The sequence below is a fragment of the Heptranchias perlo genome, chromosome 4 (genome assembly GCF_035084215.1).
Source record: "Heptranchias perlo isolate sHepPer1 chromosome 4, sHepPer1.hap1, whole genome shotgun sequence".
NCBI lineage: Eukaryota > Metazoa > Chordata > Chondrichthyes > Hexanchiformes > Hexanchidae > Heptranchias > Heptranchias perlo.
Window position 1 is genome coordinate 35,095,541 of NC_090328.1, and position 19,896 is coordinate 35,115,436.

At 44.1% G+C, this 19,896-nt stretch overlaps 1 protein-coding gene across 1 annotated transcript in view; it reads left to right on the plus strand.

Annotated features, from left to right (window-relative positions):
- The window catches only part of msh3 (mutS homolog 3 (E. coli)), a 292,863-nt gene that overhangs the window by 1,104 nt on the left and 271,863 nt on the right, over positions 1-19,896 (plus strand). The window contains exons 2-4 of the mRNA XM_067982781.1: positions 15,513-15,633; positions 17,398-17,630; positions 18,311-18,535. Coding sequence (XP_067838882.1) covers positions 15,513-15,633; positions 17,398-17,630; positions 18,311-18,535 — 579 coding nt within the window. The remainder of the gene's footprint in view (positions 1-15,512; positions 15,634-17,397; positions 17,631-18,310; positions 18,536-19,896) is intronic.

The following is a 19,896-nucleotide window of genomic DNA, read 5'->3' on the forward strand; positions in this document are numbered from 1 at the left end:
TTTTTTAAAGAGTTAATCTGCATAAAATTAGCTCCTTTTGTTGGGTGTCTCTTTCACTCACCCACTTCTGTGCTCACTGTCTGAGCTAAGCAACTGACTTGCTTCTGCTTATCCACGCTTCTCAAATTCTATAGAACTGTAAGGATTTCCCAAAGTTATTTTCTTTCACTAGTTCAATTAATGGAAATAGTTATAACAATGCTATTAATCCTGTAAAATTTCCATGAAATGCAATTTTTTTGTGATAAAAATCAAGCTTATGTTACTGACTTGAAATTGTTGTACTTTTATTTTCTTACTGAGTATTTGATTTAAACTTTTTAGAAGGTATTTGCACTACCAGTTTAGCATCAGTGCGAAAGAATTTCCCTTCTTATTGACACTGAACTGACTGATTCTGGATTTATACAGAGTTCAACCTGACTCCAGAGTAAAATGGAGTTAGATTCCCTGGAAGGAAAGTGTCACACTGTTTAAGTTTAACACAGCATGGAGAGTAAATCCAATGTGGTGTCAAATCTTGTTTGCAAAAGAGCTTCTACAAGTGTGTAAAAAGGAAGAAAGTAGCAAAAGTAAATGTTGGTCCCTTAGAGGCTGAGACAGGAGAAATTATAATTGGAAATCAAGAAATGGCAGATGCGTTAAACAAATATTTTGTATCTCTCTTCACAGTAGAAGACACAAAAAACATACCAGAAATAGTGGGGAACCAAGGATCTAATGAGAGTGAGGAACTTAAAGTAATTAATATCAGTAGAGGAAAAAGTACTTGAGAAACTAATGGGTTGAAAAGCTGATAAATCCCCTGGACCTGATGGCCTACATCCTAGGGTTCTAAAAGAGGTGGCTGCAGAGATAGTGGATGCATTGGTTATGATCTTCCAAAGTTCCCTAGATTCTAGAACGGTCCCAGCGGATTGGAAGGTAGCAAATGTGACCCCACTATTCAAGAAAGGAGGGAGAGAGAAAACGGAACTACAGGCCAGCTAGTCTGACATCAGTCGTTGGGAAAATGCTGGAATCCATTATTAAGGAAGTGGTAACAGGGCACTTAGAAAATCATAATATGATTAGGCAGAGTCAACATGATTTTATGAAAGGGAAATCATGTTTGTCAAATTTATTAGAGTTTTTTGAGGATGTAACTAGCAGGGTAGATAAAGGCGACCCCCCCATCCTGACGGTGAGAGTTTGAGGGGGTCCGCAAAGTAGGTAAATGTGTTTGCATAGCAGAGTTTAGGGTATAAAGTAATAATTTTTTGAGTGGAAAGACAAAGGTGTGGCAGCCAAAACTTTGTCTGAAGTGACAGAGTGCCCTGCTGCAATAAATGAGGTATCCCCCCAACTGTCAAAAAATCCTTTGCATCTCCCACTGGCTGCTGGCTGAAACATGTCTGCTCCAACAGGGAGTGTTTCCCACAGCACAGGAAACATGCCGAGGATCCTTCAAAATTGCACCCCTGCCAAAATCTCCACTCAATGAGGTCCGGTCAAGTATCGTAACTAGCTATATAAGTATGTAAATTATCATCCCGCCGGCTTTAATTGCCGGTGGGAGTCTCGCATGTGAGAGCTGCGCGCGCACCCGAACGCGTCATTGGGGAACCCAGAAGTGAGCGGGTTGGAGCCGGGCTCTGAACCCGCTCCGGGATTCCGCCATTTTAGGAGCCCTCCCGCCCCCAATGCACCCACTCGGCCATCCGGGATGTCGGATATTTAGATTTTCAAAAGGCATTCGATAAGGTGCCACAAGATGGGGTTGGGGGTAATATATTAGCATGGATAGAGGTTTGGTTAACGGACAGAAAACAGCGGGTAGGGATAAAAGGGTCATTTTCAGGCTGGCAGGCTGTAACTGCTGCTAGGATTGGTGCTTGGGCCTCAGCTATTTACAATGTACATTATTGACTTAGATGAAGGGACCGAATGTAATGTATCCAAGTTTGCTGCTGATACAAAGCTAGGTGGGAAAGTAAGCTGTGAGGAGGACACAAAGAGGCTGATTTTCGGATGGCCGAGTGGGTGCATTGGGGGCGGGAGGGCTCCTAAAATGGCGGAATCCCGGAGCGGGTTCAGAGCCCGGCTCCAACCCGCTCACTTCTGGGTTCCCCAATGACGCGTTCGGGTGCGCGCGCAGCTCTCACATGCGAGACTCCCACCGGCAATTAAAGCCGGCGGGATGATAATTTACATACTTATATAGCTAGTTACGATACTTGACCGACCTCATTGAGTGGAGATTTTGGCAGGGGTGCAATTTTGAAGGATCCTCAGGGTGTTTCCTGTGCTGTGGGAAACACTCCCTGTTGGAGCAGACATGTTTCAGCCAGCAGCCAGTGGGAGATGCAAAGGATTTTTTGACAGTTGGGGGGATACCTCATTTATTGCAGCAGGGCACTCTGTCACTTCAGACAAAGTTTTGGCTGCCACACCTTTGTCTTTCCACTCAAAAAATTATTACTTTATACCCTAAACTCTGCTGTGCAAACACATTTACCTACTTTGCGGACCCCCTCAAACTCACACCATCAGGATGGGGGGCTCGCCACTAGCTGCATTCATCACTTCATCCGAGGATGAGCAACATCACCAGTCTCGCCAGGCACGCCGTCCACCTCCGCCATGTAGAGCTCCACAACACAGTGCTGCGCCACAGGCACCTGCACAAAATAGTCGAGCAACTACACATACACCCACTGTAGGTGACCCAATGGGTGGCATCAATTGTGGGTGTTCATGGTGAATCTCATGAAAGGGACTTATTACACAAGCCAGTCAAGAATGGCCAAGACGTGGCAGTAGCAGCGACAATAATAATATTTAATGTGAGTTGAACAAAAATCAAATATAAATAAAAAACATGACAAAGTGTCAAACACCCTTGTGCATCCCCTTTGTGCTCACAAAACCTTTGCCTTAGGTTTCCTACTACTCCTACGTGGTGCTTCCCCTGTGGCTGCAGCAGAGATAGTGGCAGGTTGCTCTTGTTCATGCTCTGACCGATTAGATGCTTTGGGCCGACACCCTCTGGGTTATGGTGCCCGTGAGGGCCCCTCCAAAGACTGCTCCACTTGCACCTGTGCAGGGGCAGACGACCACCCGGAGAGGAGGCAGCATTGCGGGTACTGGTTGAGAGGGGGGCAACGGGTGAGATGTGGGAGCGCTTTGAGTGGCGTCCCCACTTCCATGTTCCCTTTAGCCATCATCCCTCTCCTGGGCCGGGCCCACATCACTCCTATCACCCTGCTGGACGATAATTTGAAGGACACGTGCGAAGCCTTTTAAAGCCAGCGCTAGTGTATCTGCCTGCCTGTTTAATGTGGCAGAAAGTTGCTCCCCCTGAGATCGAACAGCCGTTGTCAGGGCCTCATTGGACTCATTGTTGAGCCGTGCTTGAAGCTTGATCCCTCCATCGCGGACAATCCCGCACTTACCCGTAACACTATCTCAGAGATGCCCTCACGTCCCTGTGACAGTATCTCAGAGATTCCCTCCTGTACCTGTGCCACCATTCCACTCATGCAGGAGTTGGACTCCTCCATCCTCTGCGCGATTGTGGAGCGTGCGCGTGGCATCTGTTCCAGCACCTCGCAAATGTGCTGCTGCCCCTCGATCATTCTCCTTTTAAAGGATGGCCCCCAGGGTTCAGCATCTGTGTCCAGCTGAGCAGAGCCTGGAGAGGAGTGCTCCACCGACGCGGACTCTCCACAGCTGGCCCTGCCACCAGTGTCTGCTCGTGCTCGTGTGTGGTGACTCACCATGTGCGACCCCAACTAATTGAGGACAGGGACCCACCGAGGTGTGTGTATCTGCGCTGGTGGATGGCTCGCTCAGATGTGACGGTGCCCCCTCAGAGGCCGGCAGGTCCTCTGAGGAATTGCCCTCTGCCGTTACAGCGGTCGCTGAAGGCCCTGTAAGAGAACAGAAGGCAATATTAAGCATAATGACAGATGTTGAGGTGCTGAAGATGGCAAGGCATGTTAACACCATTTGCTATAGTGAGTACTGAATATTAAAGTTCTGTCACAGCCGTTTGTCGGGTGGCAGTCTCGGTGTCCCCGACGGACAGGCACTCGAGGGTGCGGCTCACTTCAAGAGACTCCTGCTCTGCGCCCATGAGGATGACCTGATGATGTGGCCCCCCTCCGGTCTTCGCCCTCTCCTGTGCATTCTGGGCTCTCTTCTCCTGCAAGGGGAGAAAGTAGAGAGGCGTGAGTGAGGGATGGTGACGTGGCCAACCGCTGAATGCATTGGTTTGGGTGAGGCTGACCGTGAAAGAGATGCATCAGAGGGTGAGTATGAGACAGAGCCATGACATTGTATGAGGATTGGGTTGAGTGGTAGTGGTGGGATGAGTACTGGGGAGGTGACTAAGTGTAGGTAAGTTGAGGATGAGCTTTGAGTGGGTGTGAGGAGTGATGTGATAGAGTAATGTTGGCAGTGCCGAAGGAGTTGTGGGGTGGGGGCAGTGATGTGGAAGACGGCGTGTAGGAGAATGAGTAAGTGTACTCGCTTTGGCTGACCTAGTTAGGTCATTGAAGGGCTTCCTGCACTGGATCCATTTGCGGCAGACGCTGCTGCTGCTGACCTCCTCTGCCATCTCGAGTCAGGCCTTCTTGGTGGCAGAGGCAGGCCACTGCCTCCCGTCCGCTGGGTAGATGATCTCCCTCCTTCTCCTCACCCCATCCAGTAAGACCTGGAGTGAGGCATCATTAAACCTGGGGGCAGCCTTTCCCCTGTGCTGCTCCATGGTCCTGTGTCGTTGTTTGCTGCAGGATCAGTCATGGGAGGACTGCCCCTTTAAATAGAGCTCCTCCAGCTGAGAGCCTGTGATGCGGGTGCGCAGTCTGCCCACTGCACAGGTTTCCCTGGAAGCTAAGGTAAGTGGCTTCAATTTACCTGCGATCACGCGAGGAACGGACAGATTTTACTGGGTGGGTTACCCACGCACCCCCCTCTTCTCCCCCCCCCCCCCCCCCCCCCAGCTGCCAACCCACCTCCCTGGTAATATCGGGGCCAAAGAGTCTGCAAAGGGATATAGACAGGTGATCTAATTGAAACATATAAGATTATGAGGGGGCTTGACAGGGTAGATGCTGAGAGGTTGTTTCCCCTGGCTGGAGAGTAGAACTAGGGGGCATAGTCGCAGGATAAAGGGTCAGCCATTTAAGACTGAGATGAGGAGGAATTTCTTCACTCAGAGGGTTGTGGATCTTTAGAATTCTCCACCCCAGAGGGCTGTGGATGCTGAGTCGTTGAATATATTCAAGGCTGAGATAGACAGATTTCTGGACTCTAGGGGAATGAAGGGATATTGGGATCAGGCAGGAAAGTGATCTGATTGAACGGCGGAGCAGGCTCCAGGGGCCTTGTGGCCTACTCCTGCTCCTATTTCTTGTGTTCTCACATTCTTAAATATGCAGGCAGTTCATTGGGTGCTTAGTAAAACTACCTGACTCTCTCATTTCTGGATTTTTAAAATTAATTTCTCCACAGAAAGGATGTAGATGTCAGTTATTTTAAAATGTACTTTTAAGTTATAGCTTGCTTTAATGGGGTTAAATTAACAGGTCAGCAGGGCATCACGTGTATATTAGGCTTCTGATGGGATGCCTGAAACCAGCTTGCTTGAGACAATGAAAGATAGTTTGACATTCCAGTAACTGTTCATAATCATTATTGGTGCAACGCAACAGCCCTATTCATTTAAACTCCGAGGTTATTGCCAGGATTGGCTGGAGGACTCTGCTGTGGTGGTGCAGGTGGGGGAGGGAGGGGACTCAGTACTGATACTGCAGTCAGGCTTTTTTTAAAAAAAAGGTGACACAGACACCAAAAAGCAGTCTGTCTTTTGAAAACTGGATTGCAAAGTCAGGCAGCGAAGTGCTGCCAGAAGGTTAAATAGAAAGGAGATTGCCGTGAAAAGGATTCTGCCCTGGCTTTAGGACAAAATACAGAGGAATGAGTCTGTTTAAGTCAAGCAAAACAGCCCTTCCTCCCCCCCCCACCCAACCCCTCCGAAATGACGTAGCGAAATGTGTTCAGTATTTTTACGTTGTTAAACTAAGCAGGCCTGCCCGTGACTTGCTCTGTATGTTCACTTTATTATGGAGTGAAGCAGCTTAATGATTGTTTGCCTCGTTTAGTGTTAACTTGGTCTACTGTTGGAGAGATTGAGGAGATACACATGTGAAGGACATGGATATCCTGTCCAGATCGCAAAGGGATGCTATTGTTACGTCTCCGGATTATGGTGTCGTACAAGTACATATAGGACAGTGTGAGTCAACTCGCATAAAAATAAGGCACTCAAACCTCTTGCGGGAGACACTGACGCCACTGAGCCCGAGAAGGTAACTTCAGGCAGACTTGAATTCATAACTAGATGTTAAACCTGGTTTGCAAACTACTCCAGGTCTGCTGGACACTTCATAAAACTACGTGATCTTAAATGTTTAGAGAGTGTGGATTTTCCCGTGTTTGGAAAATGTTTCTGCATGTGTATGTATTTAGGCACGCACGGAACTCTCAACCCAAACTGGAGTTACTGGTCACGGACTGAAATTTAGTATGACGTTAAATCGCACTTGTACAGGAATAAAAAGAAAATATTCTGCTAGTGCAGTAAGGTCAGAAGGTTGTGAGTTCAAACACCAATCCAGGATTTAAGTACATAATATAGTCTGACACTCCAGTGCAGTACTGAAGGAGTGCTACAAAGTTGGAGGTACTGTCTGTGTCAAAAATGAAGAAATTATAGCTTGTTTTGTAGCTGTCCTTGTAATGAGAGTTTAGAAAGACAGCTGCTCAGTGTCAGTTTATATAGTTACATATGTTGTGAAATTTGCCGTTATTGCCTCCCTGGTTACAGGCTTGAGTGAGTCTGTTCAGATATCTATATGTGGAGATGTCCACGACGCCACACAACCCTGCCACGGTAACCTCTGCAAGACATGCCAGATCATCGACACAGATACCACCATCACACGAGAGGACACCACCCACCAGGTGCATGGTTCATACTCCTGTGACTCGGCCAACGTTGTCTACCTCATACGTTGCAGGAAAGGATGCCCCAGAGCATGGTACATTGGCGAGACCATGCAGACGCTGCGACAACGGATGAACGGACACCGCGCAACAATCGCCAAACAGGAGGGTTCCCTCCCAGTCGGGGAACACTTCAGCAGTCATGGACATTCATCCACCGACCTTCGGGTAAGCGTACTCCAAGGCGGCCTTCGAGACACACGACAACGCAAAATCGTCGAGCAGAAATTGATAGCCAAGTTCCGCACCCATGAGGACGGCCTCAACCGGGATCTTGGGTTCATGTCACGCTACACGTTACCCCACCAGCGAACAAATGTTATCTGTTTTTAATATAATGGGTCATTTGCTGGCTCTCTCTGCCTTCCGGATGTTTCTGCCTCTCTCGGTTTTTTTTCTCTGTTTTTTTTCCCTGTTTGTTTTTTTGTTGAATGTGTATTCGGGGGTTCTGCAGGTGACACCTCTCTGTCTGAACACGGTGATTGCCTTGGCAACGGGCAGTTGCAGGGGCAGTCTGTAAACACCATGTATTGTTCTATATGTATAAATGCGTAGGCTTCAAGGAGATCCTGAAACATTTGCCTGAGGAAGGAGGAAGTCTCCGAAAGCTTGTGAATTTAAAATAAAATTGCTGGACTATAACTTGGTGTTGTAAAATTGTTTACAGATATCTATAAGCTTTGTTATGAATACGATGGCCTGTTATCTTATTTGAAGAGGCTGGCAGACAGAAATTTCTAAGGAGCTATGCCAACAGGTGGAGAAATGTAAAAAAGAGTCTTTTGAATAGAGTTGACAAACTGAAATTTTTCAGAGAAGTAGATAGCCAGCTCTCAGAGCGCGTAGTGGACATTCCAAGGCAATTCACAGAGGCGCAAGAAAAAAATGGATGCCGTACTAAAGAAAGATATTGATAGGGGTGATAAAAAGAGTGGAACCAAGCGAGGGCAGTCCCATTGAGCTGGATAACGGAGGAGAGGTGTTGAAAGAGGATGGTGTAATCAACTGTGTCAAAGGCTGCAGAGAAGACCAGGAGGGATGATGCATCATGGCTACAGAGGAATTTCCACAATGTGTTCACATCACTTCTTCAGAAGATTATTATCAGTTGTACCAGACATTTTTGAAGCAGAGTAACTCTCAAGGCCTCTGACCAGCTACCAGTATCTTTCTCTCCCCTCTTCCCCACCCGCACCATGACTTGCTAGAACTAAATTTGAAGAGTCTTGCATTATTGATACTTGTTTCCTATTCCATGTTTGAGATTATGCTTCATGATCTACCATGTTTTATATTCAAGATTCTTCAGAATATATTCATGTTCAATTTGAGATTGTAATCTTCGAGTTTTTAAGTAGATGTTTATGGCTTTCGGGACTCTAAGTGCGTGTAAATACAATGTGCATTACTGCTATGAATTCACACTCAATAACCATACTCTGTATCCAAATTTTGGCCATCCTCTCCCTGAGAGGGTACATCCTCTGTCTGTGTTGCTGGCCTATTCAAGACTTTTTTTTTTGATTGCAGCAATGTCATTGGTATTTATCAGCCCTTTTTATCAATGGATGCACTGTACTGGATTGCACTGAAATTGTCTCAGCCAGAGTGTGCCAGAGTGTTCCAGTGTCTGAATGAGACCCAAATGATAGTCAGAAGAGTATGATACTGCAATTCTATTATTGCAGATTTACAAAAGAAAGATCAACAATACATTGCAAAAAAATTTTGCATGCAGTATTATGTATAAAAGAACAATTGTAGGGTGAATGACAGGCATGCATGTGGTTGAAGTTAATTTCAGGTTACTATATATGTGAGTAGCAAACCGAACAATGTACATAGGAGCCCCCCCCCCCAAAAAAAAAGGCTCCTGTACAAGTGTGTATTCTTCCTCATATAGTTGTGCAAAATTAAAAGTCTGGAAAGACGAGGCAGTTTCCCTGCACTGTTTTCACTCTTGTATGTATGCATATCGATTGCACTGTAGAGAGATGACCAGGTTTAGGTAAGGGTAATTTATCAGTCTAAAAAGAAAAATCAAGGCTATAGAGCAGAATAGTGAGTTGGGTTGAAAACAAGCAGAGTGTGTCAGGAAGGGACAGAGAGTTTACCAAAGGTAGTAGGGCATTAGTGACTAAGGTCACATCAGGGAAAAATAGTAATAAGTTAAAATTAAAGGCGCTGTATCTGAATGCATGAAGCAAGATACAAGATAGATGAATTAATGGCACAAATAGAGATAAATGGGTTTGATCTAGTAGCCGTTACTGAAACATGGTTGCAGGGTGACCAAGGTTGGGAACTAAATAGAAAAGATAGGCAAAATGGAAAAGGAGGGGGAGTAGCCCTGATAATAAAAAATGAGATAAAAGCAGTAGAGGGAAAGGATTTTAGCTCAGAAAATCAGGATGTAGAATCAGTATGGGTGGAGCTAAGAAATAACAAGGGACAGAAAACACTGGTCGGAGTAGTTTACAGTCCCCTAACTGCAGTTATAGTGTTGGACAGAGTATAAATCAGGAAATTAGAGGAGCATGTAACAAGGGTAATGCAATAATCATGGGGGACTTTAATCTTCATATAGACTGGGCAAACCAAGTTGGCAAAAGTAGTTTGGAGGACGAGTTCATGCAGTGTATCTGAGACAGTTTTCTAGAACAATATGTCGGGGAACCAATTAGGGAACAGGCTATTTTAGATCTAGTATTGTGTAATGAGACAGGATTAATTAGTAATCTTATAATAAAGGATCATCTGGGGAAGAGTGATCATATGATAGAATTTCATATTGAGTTTGAGAGTGATGTAGTTAAGTCTGAAACTAGGGTCTTAACTTTAAACAAGGCTAATTATGTAGGTAAGAGGGGCGAGTTGGCTCAGGTAAATTGGGAAATTAGATTATAAGATATGACGGTAGATAAGCAATGGCGAACATTTAAAGAAATAATTCATAATTCCCAAAGAAAATACAAATCTTTGAAGAATAAAAACTCCACAAGAAAAGTGATCCAACTGTGGCTTTCTCGAGAAGTTAAGGATAGTATTAGATTAAAAGAAGAAGTTTATAATGTTGCCAAGAAGAGTAGTAAGCCTGAGGGTTGGGAGGGTTTTAGAAATCAGCAAAGGATGACCAAGAAATCGATAGTGAGAAAATTGAATATGAGAGTAAACTAGCAAGAAATATAAAAACAGAGTGTAGGATCTTCTACAAATATGTTTTTTTTAAAAAGGAAGAGATAAGCGAAAGTAAACATGGATCCCTTAGAGGCAGAGATAGGAGAAATTATAATGGGGAATAAGGAAATGGCAGAGATGTTAAACAAATATTTTATAAATGTCTTCACAGTAGAAGATACAAAAACATTTTTTTTATTCATTCATGGGATATGGGCGTCGCTGGCAAGGCCGGCATTTATTGCCATCCCTAATTGCCCTTGAGAAAGTGGTGGTGAGCCGCCTTCTTGAACCGCTGCAGTCCGTGTGGTGACGGTTCCCCCACAGTGCTGTTAGGAAGGGAGTTCCTGGATTTTGACCCAGCGACGATGTAGGAACGGCGATATATTTCCAAGTCGGGATAGTGTGTGACTTGGAGGGGAACGTGCAGGTGGTGTTATTCCCAAGTGCCTGCTGCCCTTGTCCTTCTAGGTGGTAGAGGTCGTGGGTTTGGGAGGTGCTGTGGAAGAAGCCTTGGCGAGTTGCTGCAGTGCATCCTGTAGATGGTACACACTGCAGCCACAGTGCGCCGGTGGTGAAGGGAGTGAATGTTTCGGGTGGTGGACGGGATGCCAATCAAGCGGGCAGTTCTGTCCTGGATGGTGTCGAGCTTCTTGAGTGTTGTTGGAGCTGCACTCATCCAGGCAAGTGGAGAGTATTCCATCACACTCCTGACTTGTGCCTTGTAGTTGGTGGAAAGGCTTTGGGGAGTCAGGAGGTGAGTCACTCGCTGCAGAATACCCAGCCTCTGACCTGCTCTTGTAGCCACAGTATTTATATGGCTGGTCCAGTTAAGTTTCTGGTCAATGGTGACCCCCAGGATGTTGATGGTGGGGGATTCGGCGATGGTAATGCCGTTGAATGTCAAGGGGAGGTGGTCAGACTCTCTCTTGTTGGAGATGGTCATTGCCTGGCACTTGTCTGGCGCGAATGTTACTTGCCACTTGTCAGCCCAAGCCTGGATGGAACCAAAGGTCTAATGAGAGGGAGGAACTTAATTAAGGTAATTAAGATTAGTAAAGAAAAAGCTTTAGAAAAATTAATGGGACTAAAAGCCGATAAATACCCTGGACTTGATGGCCTACATCCGTTTTTTTTAAAAAGAGGTGGCTACAGAGATGGTGGATGCATTGGTTTTGATCTTCCAGAATTCCCTAGATTCTAGAATGGTCCCCATGGATTGGAAGGTAGCAAATATAACCCTGCTATTCAAGAAAGGAGGGAGAGATAAAACAGGGAACTGTAGGCCAGTGAGCCTGACATCAGTAGTAGGGAAATTGCTGGAATCTATTATTAAAGACGTAGTAACAGGGCACTCAGAAAATCATAATATGATTAGGCATAGTCAGCACGGTTTTATGAAAGGCAAATCGTGTGGATTGAGGAGTGGTTAACGGACAGAAAACGAACAGAATAGGAATAAACAGGTCATTTTCGGGTTGGCAGGTTGTAACTAGTGGAGTGCTGCAGGGATTGGTGCTTGGGCTTCAGCTTTTTACAATCTATATTAATGACTTAGATGAAGGGACCGAGTATAATGTATCCAAGTTTGCTGATGATACAAAGCTAGGTGGGAAAGTAAGCTGTGAGGAGGACAGAGTCTGCAAAGTGATATAGACAAGCTAAGTGAATGGGCAAGAAGGTGGCAAGTTATTCACTTTGGTAGGAAGAACAGAAAAACAGAATATTTTTTAAATGATGAGAAACTATTAAATGTTGGTGTTCAGAGGGATTTGAGTGTCCTTGTACACAAAACAGAGTAAGCTAACATGCAGGTACAGCAAGCAATTAGGAAGGCAAATGGCATGTTGGCCTTTATTGCAAGGGGGTTGGAGTACAAGAGTAAGAAATAGGAGCAGGAGTAGGCTATCTGACCCTTCAAGCCTGCTATGCCATTCAACAAGATCATGGCTGATCTTCTACTTGAATGCCATTTTCCTGCACCATCCCCATATCCCTTGATGCCTTTAATATCTAGAAATCTATCAATCTCTGTTTTGAATGTACTCAATATCTGAGCCTCCACAGCCCTCAGGGGTAGAGAATTCCAAAGATTCACCACCCTCTGAGAGAAGAAGTTTCTCCTCATCTCAGTCCAAAATGGCCTACCCCTTATTCTGAGGCACATTATTGTGACCCCTGGTTCCAGACTGCCCAGCCAGGGGAAACATCCTCCTTGCATCTACCCTGTCGAGCCCTGTAAGAATTTTGTATGTTTCAACGAGATCACCCCTCATTCTTCTAAACTCTAGAGAACACAGGCCTAGTCTACTCAATCTCTCCTCATACGACAATCCCGCCATCCCAGGAATCAGTCTGGTGAACCTTTGTTGCACTCCCTCTATGGCAAGTATATCCTTTCTTGGGTAAGGAGACCAAAATTGTATAAATACTCCAGGTGCGGTCTCACCAAGGCCCTATATAATTGCAGTAAGATACACTACTGTACTCAAATCCTCTTGTACTAAAGGCCAACATACCATTTGCCTTCCTAATTGCTTGCTGCACCTGCATGTTAGCTTTCAGTGATTCATGTACAAGGACACCCAGGTCCCTTTGAACATCAACATTTCTCAATCTCTCACCATTTAAAAAATACTCTGCATTTCTGTTTTTCCTACCAAAGTGGATAACTTCACATTTTTCCACATTATGTTCCATCTGCCATGTTCTTGCCCACTCACTTGGCCTGTCTATAGCCCCTTAAAGTCTCTAAGGAAGTCTTGCTGCAATTGTACAGGGCTTTGGTGATGTCATACCTGGAGTACTGTGTGCAGTTTTGGTTTCCTTACCTAAGGAAGGATATAATTGCTTTAGAGGTGGTGCAACAATGGTTCACTAGATTGATTCCTGGGATGAGAGGGTTGTCCTGTGAGGAGTGATTGAGAAGAATGGGCCTATACTCTCTCTGGAGTTTAGAAGAATGAGAGGTGATCTCATAGAAATGTACAAGATTCTAAGAGGGCTTGACATTTAGGATTGAGATGAGGATTTTTTTTTCACAGAGGGTTGTGAATCTTTACCCCAGAGGGTTGTGGATACTCAGCCGTTGAGTATGTTCAGGGCTGAGATCGATAGATTTTTGGACTCTATAACGGAATCAAGGGATATGGGGATCGGGTGGGAAAATGGAGTTGAGGTTGAAGATCAGCCATGATCTTATTGAATGGCGGTGCAGGCTCGAGTGGCCGTATGGCCGACTCCTGCTCCTATTCCTATGTTTTTATGTTCTTATGACCAGACAGAAGTGGTGATTAGTAATAGTGAGTGCAAGGAACCAGTGGACAACGGTGGGTACATTTTACAAACATGCTGTTCTAGTGTGGAACCTTGCTAACAAAAAGTGGCTGCAGAATCATGAGGAGCATGCTTGTGATTTCTCAAAAAATCAATTCTGACAGGTGGGATTCTGCGTTTTAAGTGTGCATTCGTAAAATTTACCCAACAATGTTTGGTGCAGTGCAGAGACCCAAATGCTATTTGTAGTGACTGGAAGCAATTTCCATGGATTAGAACTATCCATGCTTTTGAATCATGTGTTTAAAAAACCTTTAAGTGTTTTGATAGTTGACAATATCATATGGACTCCTTGAACCAGATTATATTTGTACCTGAAATAAAAACAGGCAATACTAGAAATATACAGCAGGTCCATCAGCATCAGTTCTGAGGAAAGGGTCTGCACCCAAAATATTAACCCGTCTTTTTCAGATGGTGACTGACCTGCTGTGTATTTCCAGCTATTTTTGTTTTTTTAAATTTAATTTTAATTTTGTAGTTGTACCTGACTTGGGTATGCAGTGTAGTTAAATATTGTCTATGGTAAATATACTGAGGAAGAATCGGTAATTGGATTGTACAGTTTATTTCCCACTGTAGTTTATATAAAACAAATATTTGAGCTTTGGATAATTTCAGTGAGAATAATTTTGAACTTTAAAGTTACATTAATTTATTCTTTTGAAAAATGATTGTAACTAATTTGGTATAAAAACCTAACCTCAGAATGCCTCCATCCAATGTGCATTGGAACTAACAAATGGAAAAGTGATTCATATGGGGGGAGGGGGGAAGGAATAGAGGAAATAATCACCTAGTATCATATTACCAGACTCTTTGACCACTTTTCCATGGAAAGGGTCTAGATATGAGTTATCTTAAAATGTGTTTTGAGTTAAAGCTTGGTCTTGGGGCTGTCCTGAGAAACCAACTCCATGTTTGGGTTGTGAATCCAATGTCAGATGTAAGGGGCTTAATATGCTAAATGGAAGTTGCTTTCCCCAGGATCCAAACAATGAGCAACTTGGCAGCAGAAATCAGTCACCGGCGGTAGCGTAAAATGGGTGTTGTTGCATCGGCCGGCCGTCCGTTCTACTCTCCGCCCAATATTGAGTTTCCCTGACCCTTGCCCCCAGGGAATGCCCTATCCTCCAGGCACAAAAGTGAAGAAAAATGAAAGGAAACCTGGATTTCTGGATCTCCGCCACTTCAACGCAGGCATAATTGCCCCCACCCCTGGAAGGTCTTGGATTTCTGGGGTTATCCTGAGAGTTTGGCCTGTGCTTGCTGAAGGTGCAAGCTGATGCATCAAGGTGAGTGAGGCGGAAGGGGGCATTCCCAGTCTTCTCTCCCATTCTCCTGCCCTAAGGTTAGATGGGCAGCACAGGGCAGGGTGCACAAAGAACAAGGCGCTGTGGCCTGCCTCCGGACCCCCGCCGATCAGAGGGGCTTTGGGGCTGGCCAAAGTCCAGGAGTTGAGGACTGGGTTCACAATTTTTATAAGCCCTCCCAGAATTTTGAACTTCAATCCTAAGCAACAGCCTGAAGGTCTCAGTCACCAAGGATAGTGACCCAGCTGAAGGCCTGTAGCTACCGTTAATGCCCTGCTGCTATTGCTGGTGCTAACCTCTGCAATGGGGCTGCGTTTAAAGCCATTTAAATAGCCTGGGACAGGAGATTGAGATGATCCCGGAGCTGGATAGGAGCAATTTACTTTGGTGCACTGCTCCTGCCTAGTTCTCTGGAGCAGCCAGGTGACAGGAAAATCTGTCTTAATGTGTTTTAAAGAGATTTCGTTGACACATACAAAATATTAATTGATATAGATAAAGTAAACCTAGACTATTAATTTAAAGTTAGCCAGAAGAGCAAGACCAGAGGACATAATGGACATTAGGGACATTCAAACTGAAGAGCTGTGTGATCTGAGTTTGATTTCTTTATTGGTTTTGATTCACATGCTGCAGATACCAGACTCCGGTAGGAAAAAGAAAGCAAAAGTCGAACAAGGTGAACCCAGGACAAAACGCAGGAAGCTGGCAAGTCAAGAAAAGAATGGAGAGGGGGGAATAGTCAACGAAGGATGTGGTAAGTACATAAGTAATGCTTTCTACACTCAGTCATTTTTTGTTACTGGCCATCAGTGGTAAAACTGGCTTCATAATCAAACGCAATTCCATTTCTTTGTGCTTCTGTGAAGTCTTGGGAAGTTTTTCTGTGTTAAAAGTGCTACTTAAATTCAATTTGTTGGTAAAATGGAGACCAAATACTGGGGTGTGGAGCTATTTGTTTATAAAATTTGGTAGCAAAACTGGTATGAGAGGTGACTTGAGTCCTGTTGATGAAAGGTTTGAAAATGGTTTAATAATCTCAATCATTTTGCTCTGTTTTATATAACGAGAGAGAATCTTCTTAGTCTGACCAATTTGCCAACCGCGTTTGACTGCATTTTCTTTCTCTCTCCATGTTTATTATGTAAATCAGTAATAGATAAATTGCACTCATCCCCATAACACTTTATAATCAAAATATGTATGAGACTTAATTTTAAAGCTACTGGAGATTTTCCTGGGTCTATATCCAGGGCACAGCGAATATTGGAATATTGGGTGGGTGGAATGCGTGTCTGTAAAGGAACCTGCCTGAGTTTCCTTCATTTAAATTAACGGAAGAAGAATTTGGCAGGTGCCTTTAAAGATGTGCACTGCAAAGTGCCTGATTCTCTGATATTCGCTGCGGTCCAGGCAATCCCAGTGCGTCTTGGCACAGACCCAGGAAAATCTCTGCTGTAAGTTCCAGGTCGGACTAACAAGACTTCAGGCTTCTCAACAACTGTCACTGCTGCTCAAGATGACTACATTTGGGAGAAGAACCTTTCATTACTCACTCTTGTATAAACTGGAGTAATCATATTGCACGTAGGAAGCCCTTGGTTTTTAATTGGTCCGTAGGGATGAATTGAATTGGAGTATCGTGTAATTAAAAGCCATACCCTTTTCTACTTTGTCAATACTACTTGCTGTTCTGAAGTTGCTTCTTAAGGTGCAGATTCTCCATCTCCCCCCCCACCCCCCCTCCACCCTGCATCCTCCGTGTGTTGAAATCAAGCCTCCTACGCTAACTTTCACAGGACTTCTAAACTATGAAATTCCTTATCTCCCACAGCTTTGCCTCTTTTCTACAATCTTCAGGCTTTTAAACCCCAAGTTTGGCATCACCTAATCAGCACTTCCTGATATACCATATGTTATCTCCTACTCTTTTTAAGCTTAATAGTATCCTGTACCATAACCTTTGAACTACATTTCTAAATGTAAAAAAAAACCCCGTTTCTTCCAATATATCCAGCTCACCGTGTTCCTGCTCTTCATTTTCAGAGTGTTGCAGCACAGAGACAAGCCTGCATCAGTGCTTTCCTCCACATAAGCCACCAAATCTAACCCTATTTTCCTGCTCAATCCCCGTGTCTTAACGTTCCTCGTTAGCCTGAATAAGAATGCAAGAAAATCCAAGTGATAAAAAGGTCATTCATCCCATCAAGCCCACTCCATTTTAAATCTATGTATGATTACTTTATGATGGACTTTCCATCCACACCACCTGTTTGTCTACTTTATCGAACACTAATTTCCATTGTAAATTTCCCTGCAGTCAAGTAGTACTGTTAAATATCTGAAAAATCCACATTTCTTATTTCGTGTAGATAAATATATTTTCACGCTTTTTATGTACTTTTTTTAGCTGTCTGTTTTTTGAATCATCATGTATGTATCTGTGTTTACTATTCATCAGAAAAATGGCTGTAAAAACAATCTAGAGTTTTATAATTCAAAGGATTTGTTTCTTTTGAAGATGAGCCAGTAGTACGTACACAACCCAGTGTATGTTCATCCACCCTGGACAGACTGAAGGGATTTTCTATTGACGGGCACCTAGAACCAGCAGGTACTAAAGACCCAGGTGTGGATATCCAATTCAAGAGATACGACTGTGCAGAAAATTGTGATCTAAACTCTGACAACACTGGCACAGAACTGGATGAATTGATGCTTGCAAAGGATGCAGACAGAGAAGAATTGCATCAGGTAGGTTAGCACACTTTAAGAGTCAGTATTTTACTAAAATGTTAAATCTTTTCATGTCCTTAGACAACCTCTTCTTCAAAACTTTGCCACTTCCAGGCTTGAGTACTCCAATTCTCTCCTCTCCAGTTTCCTGAGTTCCCACTACCTTGCAGTACCTCCCACTCCTCTGTCGCCCCTGTCCTCAAGAAATTCTTCCCTCCATTTGTTTCAGCTCCGACACTGCTTGGGTTCCCCGCGCTGTTTAAATTTGCTCCGGGTCTCTCCCGCGATGCTTTGCTGCCGCTGCTTGGGTTCCCGCATTGTTTAAACTCGCTCTTTGTCTCTCCCGCGATGCTTTGCTGCCACTGCTTGGGTTCCCGCATTGTTTAAACTCGCTCTTTGTCTCTCCCGCGATGCTTTGCTGCCACTGCTCGGGTTCCCCGCATTGTTTAAACTTGCTCTTTGTCATTCTAGTGATGCTTTGCTGTCCTAGAATGTGTCCTCAATGTTGTAACTGTTCCATTAGTTTTTAAAATGTTAATGCAATCATTGGAACCCATATTTGAATACATTAAACACACGCTCGGCTCTAATGAAGCAGAGATAGAATGAAATATCCACTTCACATCATTTTCCCTAAATTTTGATTGTGAACATTTAAAAACAATCCTTAAATGACCCCTTTCTTTCACTTCTGACAGTCTCACTCTCAGGAAATTGCAAGCCTGGATTGGCATCGATTTTCAGCTTCAAATAAGGGAAACACTACGAAGAACACTTTAAAAGCAGGCACGGTTAACCGCAGGACAAAGAGCGCGTACACTCCACTAGAACTACAGTTCCTGGAGATCAAAGAGCAGCACAAGGATACAGTGCTGTGCGTAGAGTGTGGATACAAATACAGGTTCTTTGGCGAAGATGCGGAGGTAGGTCGCTCTAACCAAAGACTTTGATTTAACTGGCTTCTCAAAGTTCCAGGTACTTAGAGATATCAAGTGCATTGAAGGTGCATTTATACTGTAGCTATTGGTTTGGTCTGAGTTCCAGTCAGGTTGTACCTAATTTTTACTGCCCCATTCTAAATGGAGCTCTCCTGCCTAGGAGACCACTCACCACATGGTTGCCTGCACAGAGACTGGACTTGTATGCCAAGTGATATCAAATCTATAGGCATGTCGCTGCTTGCTTCAGGGGATTTTGTGCACTTCTCCCTCGTTAGATCAGACCTAACTCTGCAGTTATACAACAACTTTAGCATCACCTACAAAGTGGAAACAGCTTCATAGCAACGTTAAAGTAACAATATAAATGCACCCAGAGACCTCTGGTAAACTATTGAGCTCACTTATAGAAGCCATCGTAACTGTGGGTTCAGGTGTTACTACAAACACTCCATCATGTCTATCTATGCATCTGAACGCTCGGTATCATGCTGCAAAGTGCATTAACCTACAGAGCCATTAGCAGAGCTTGGCTCTGTTGCTGCTGGTGGGAAGGAACACTTACTAGTCAGTTATAAAACCAGTAAAAGTCTGCCTTCTACGAGCAGAACATGAGTCCTATTTCAATATCAGTTTTGCTCTCCACAGATGCTGCCTGATCTGAATATTTCCAGCATTTTGTGGGTTATATTTAAATATCAGTCATGCCTATTACAAATTTTGGGTCTGCTCTAGATAATTTCTTGGGTTCAGCATCATCTGTCCCATAAATGGATCGTACATCACTTACAATCAGGAGTTTATCTTTACTGCCCAATACTTAGTCGTAAGATAACATGGCCCAAGAGGGCGTAACAATGAAGCCCTTTGTTATATGAATTGAAATCCAAAATCTTGTACGTACTGCTCGTGTGCACCTCCAATCTTCAAATAGGCAGATCGATTAACACTTTAGTGAAATAAGGCCAAATATAAATCAACAGTTGGTAAGTAAACATAGTAACATTTATAGTAAATCTCACCTGACTTCAATTTATATTAGTAACCTTCCTCACAGTACAGCAAACAACAAAACACATCACACTCTTCCTAATAGTAGGTTATATAAAACTCCTCTGCCCAGTGTTTCTTCTTAAAAAGAGGTTCTGCTCACTCCCTGTGGCTTCCTTACTAAATCTTACACAACTGAACTGGACCATGTGCTCATCTGTCCTTTGTTCCCCAGCTGGACAAGAATCTACCAGTTTGACCTCTGACACTCTCCCAGCCCTTCATGTTCAGGGATTAGCCAGTCGGGCTGCCAATTAACTGGCTCCCGCTCCCCAGTTTGGAGTTTGCCCTGCATT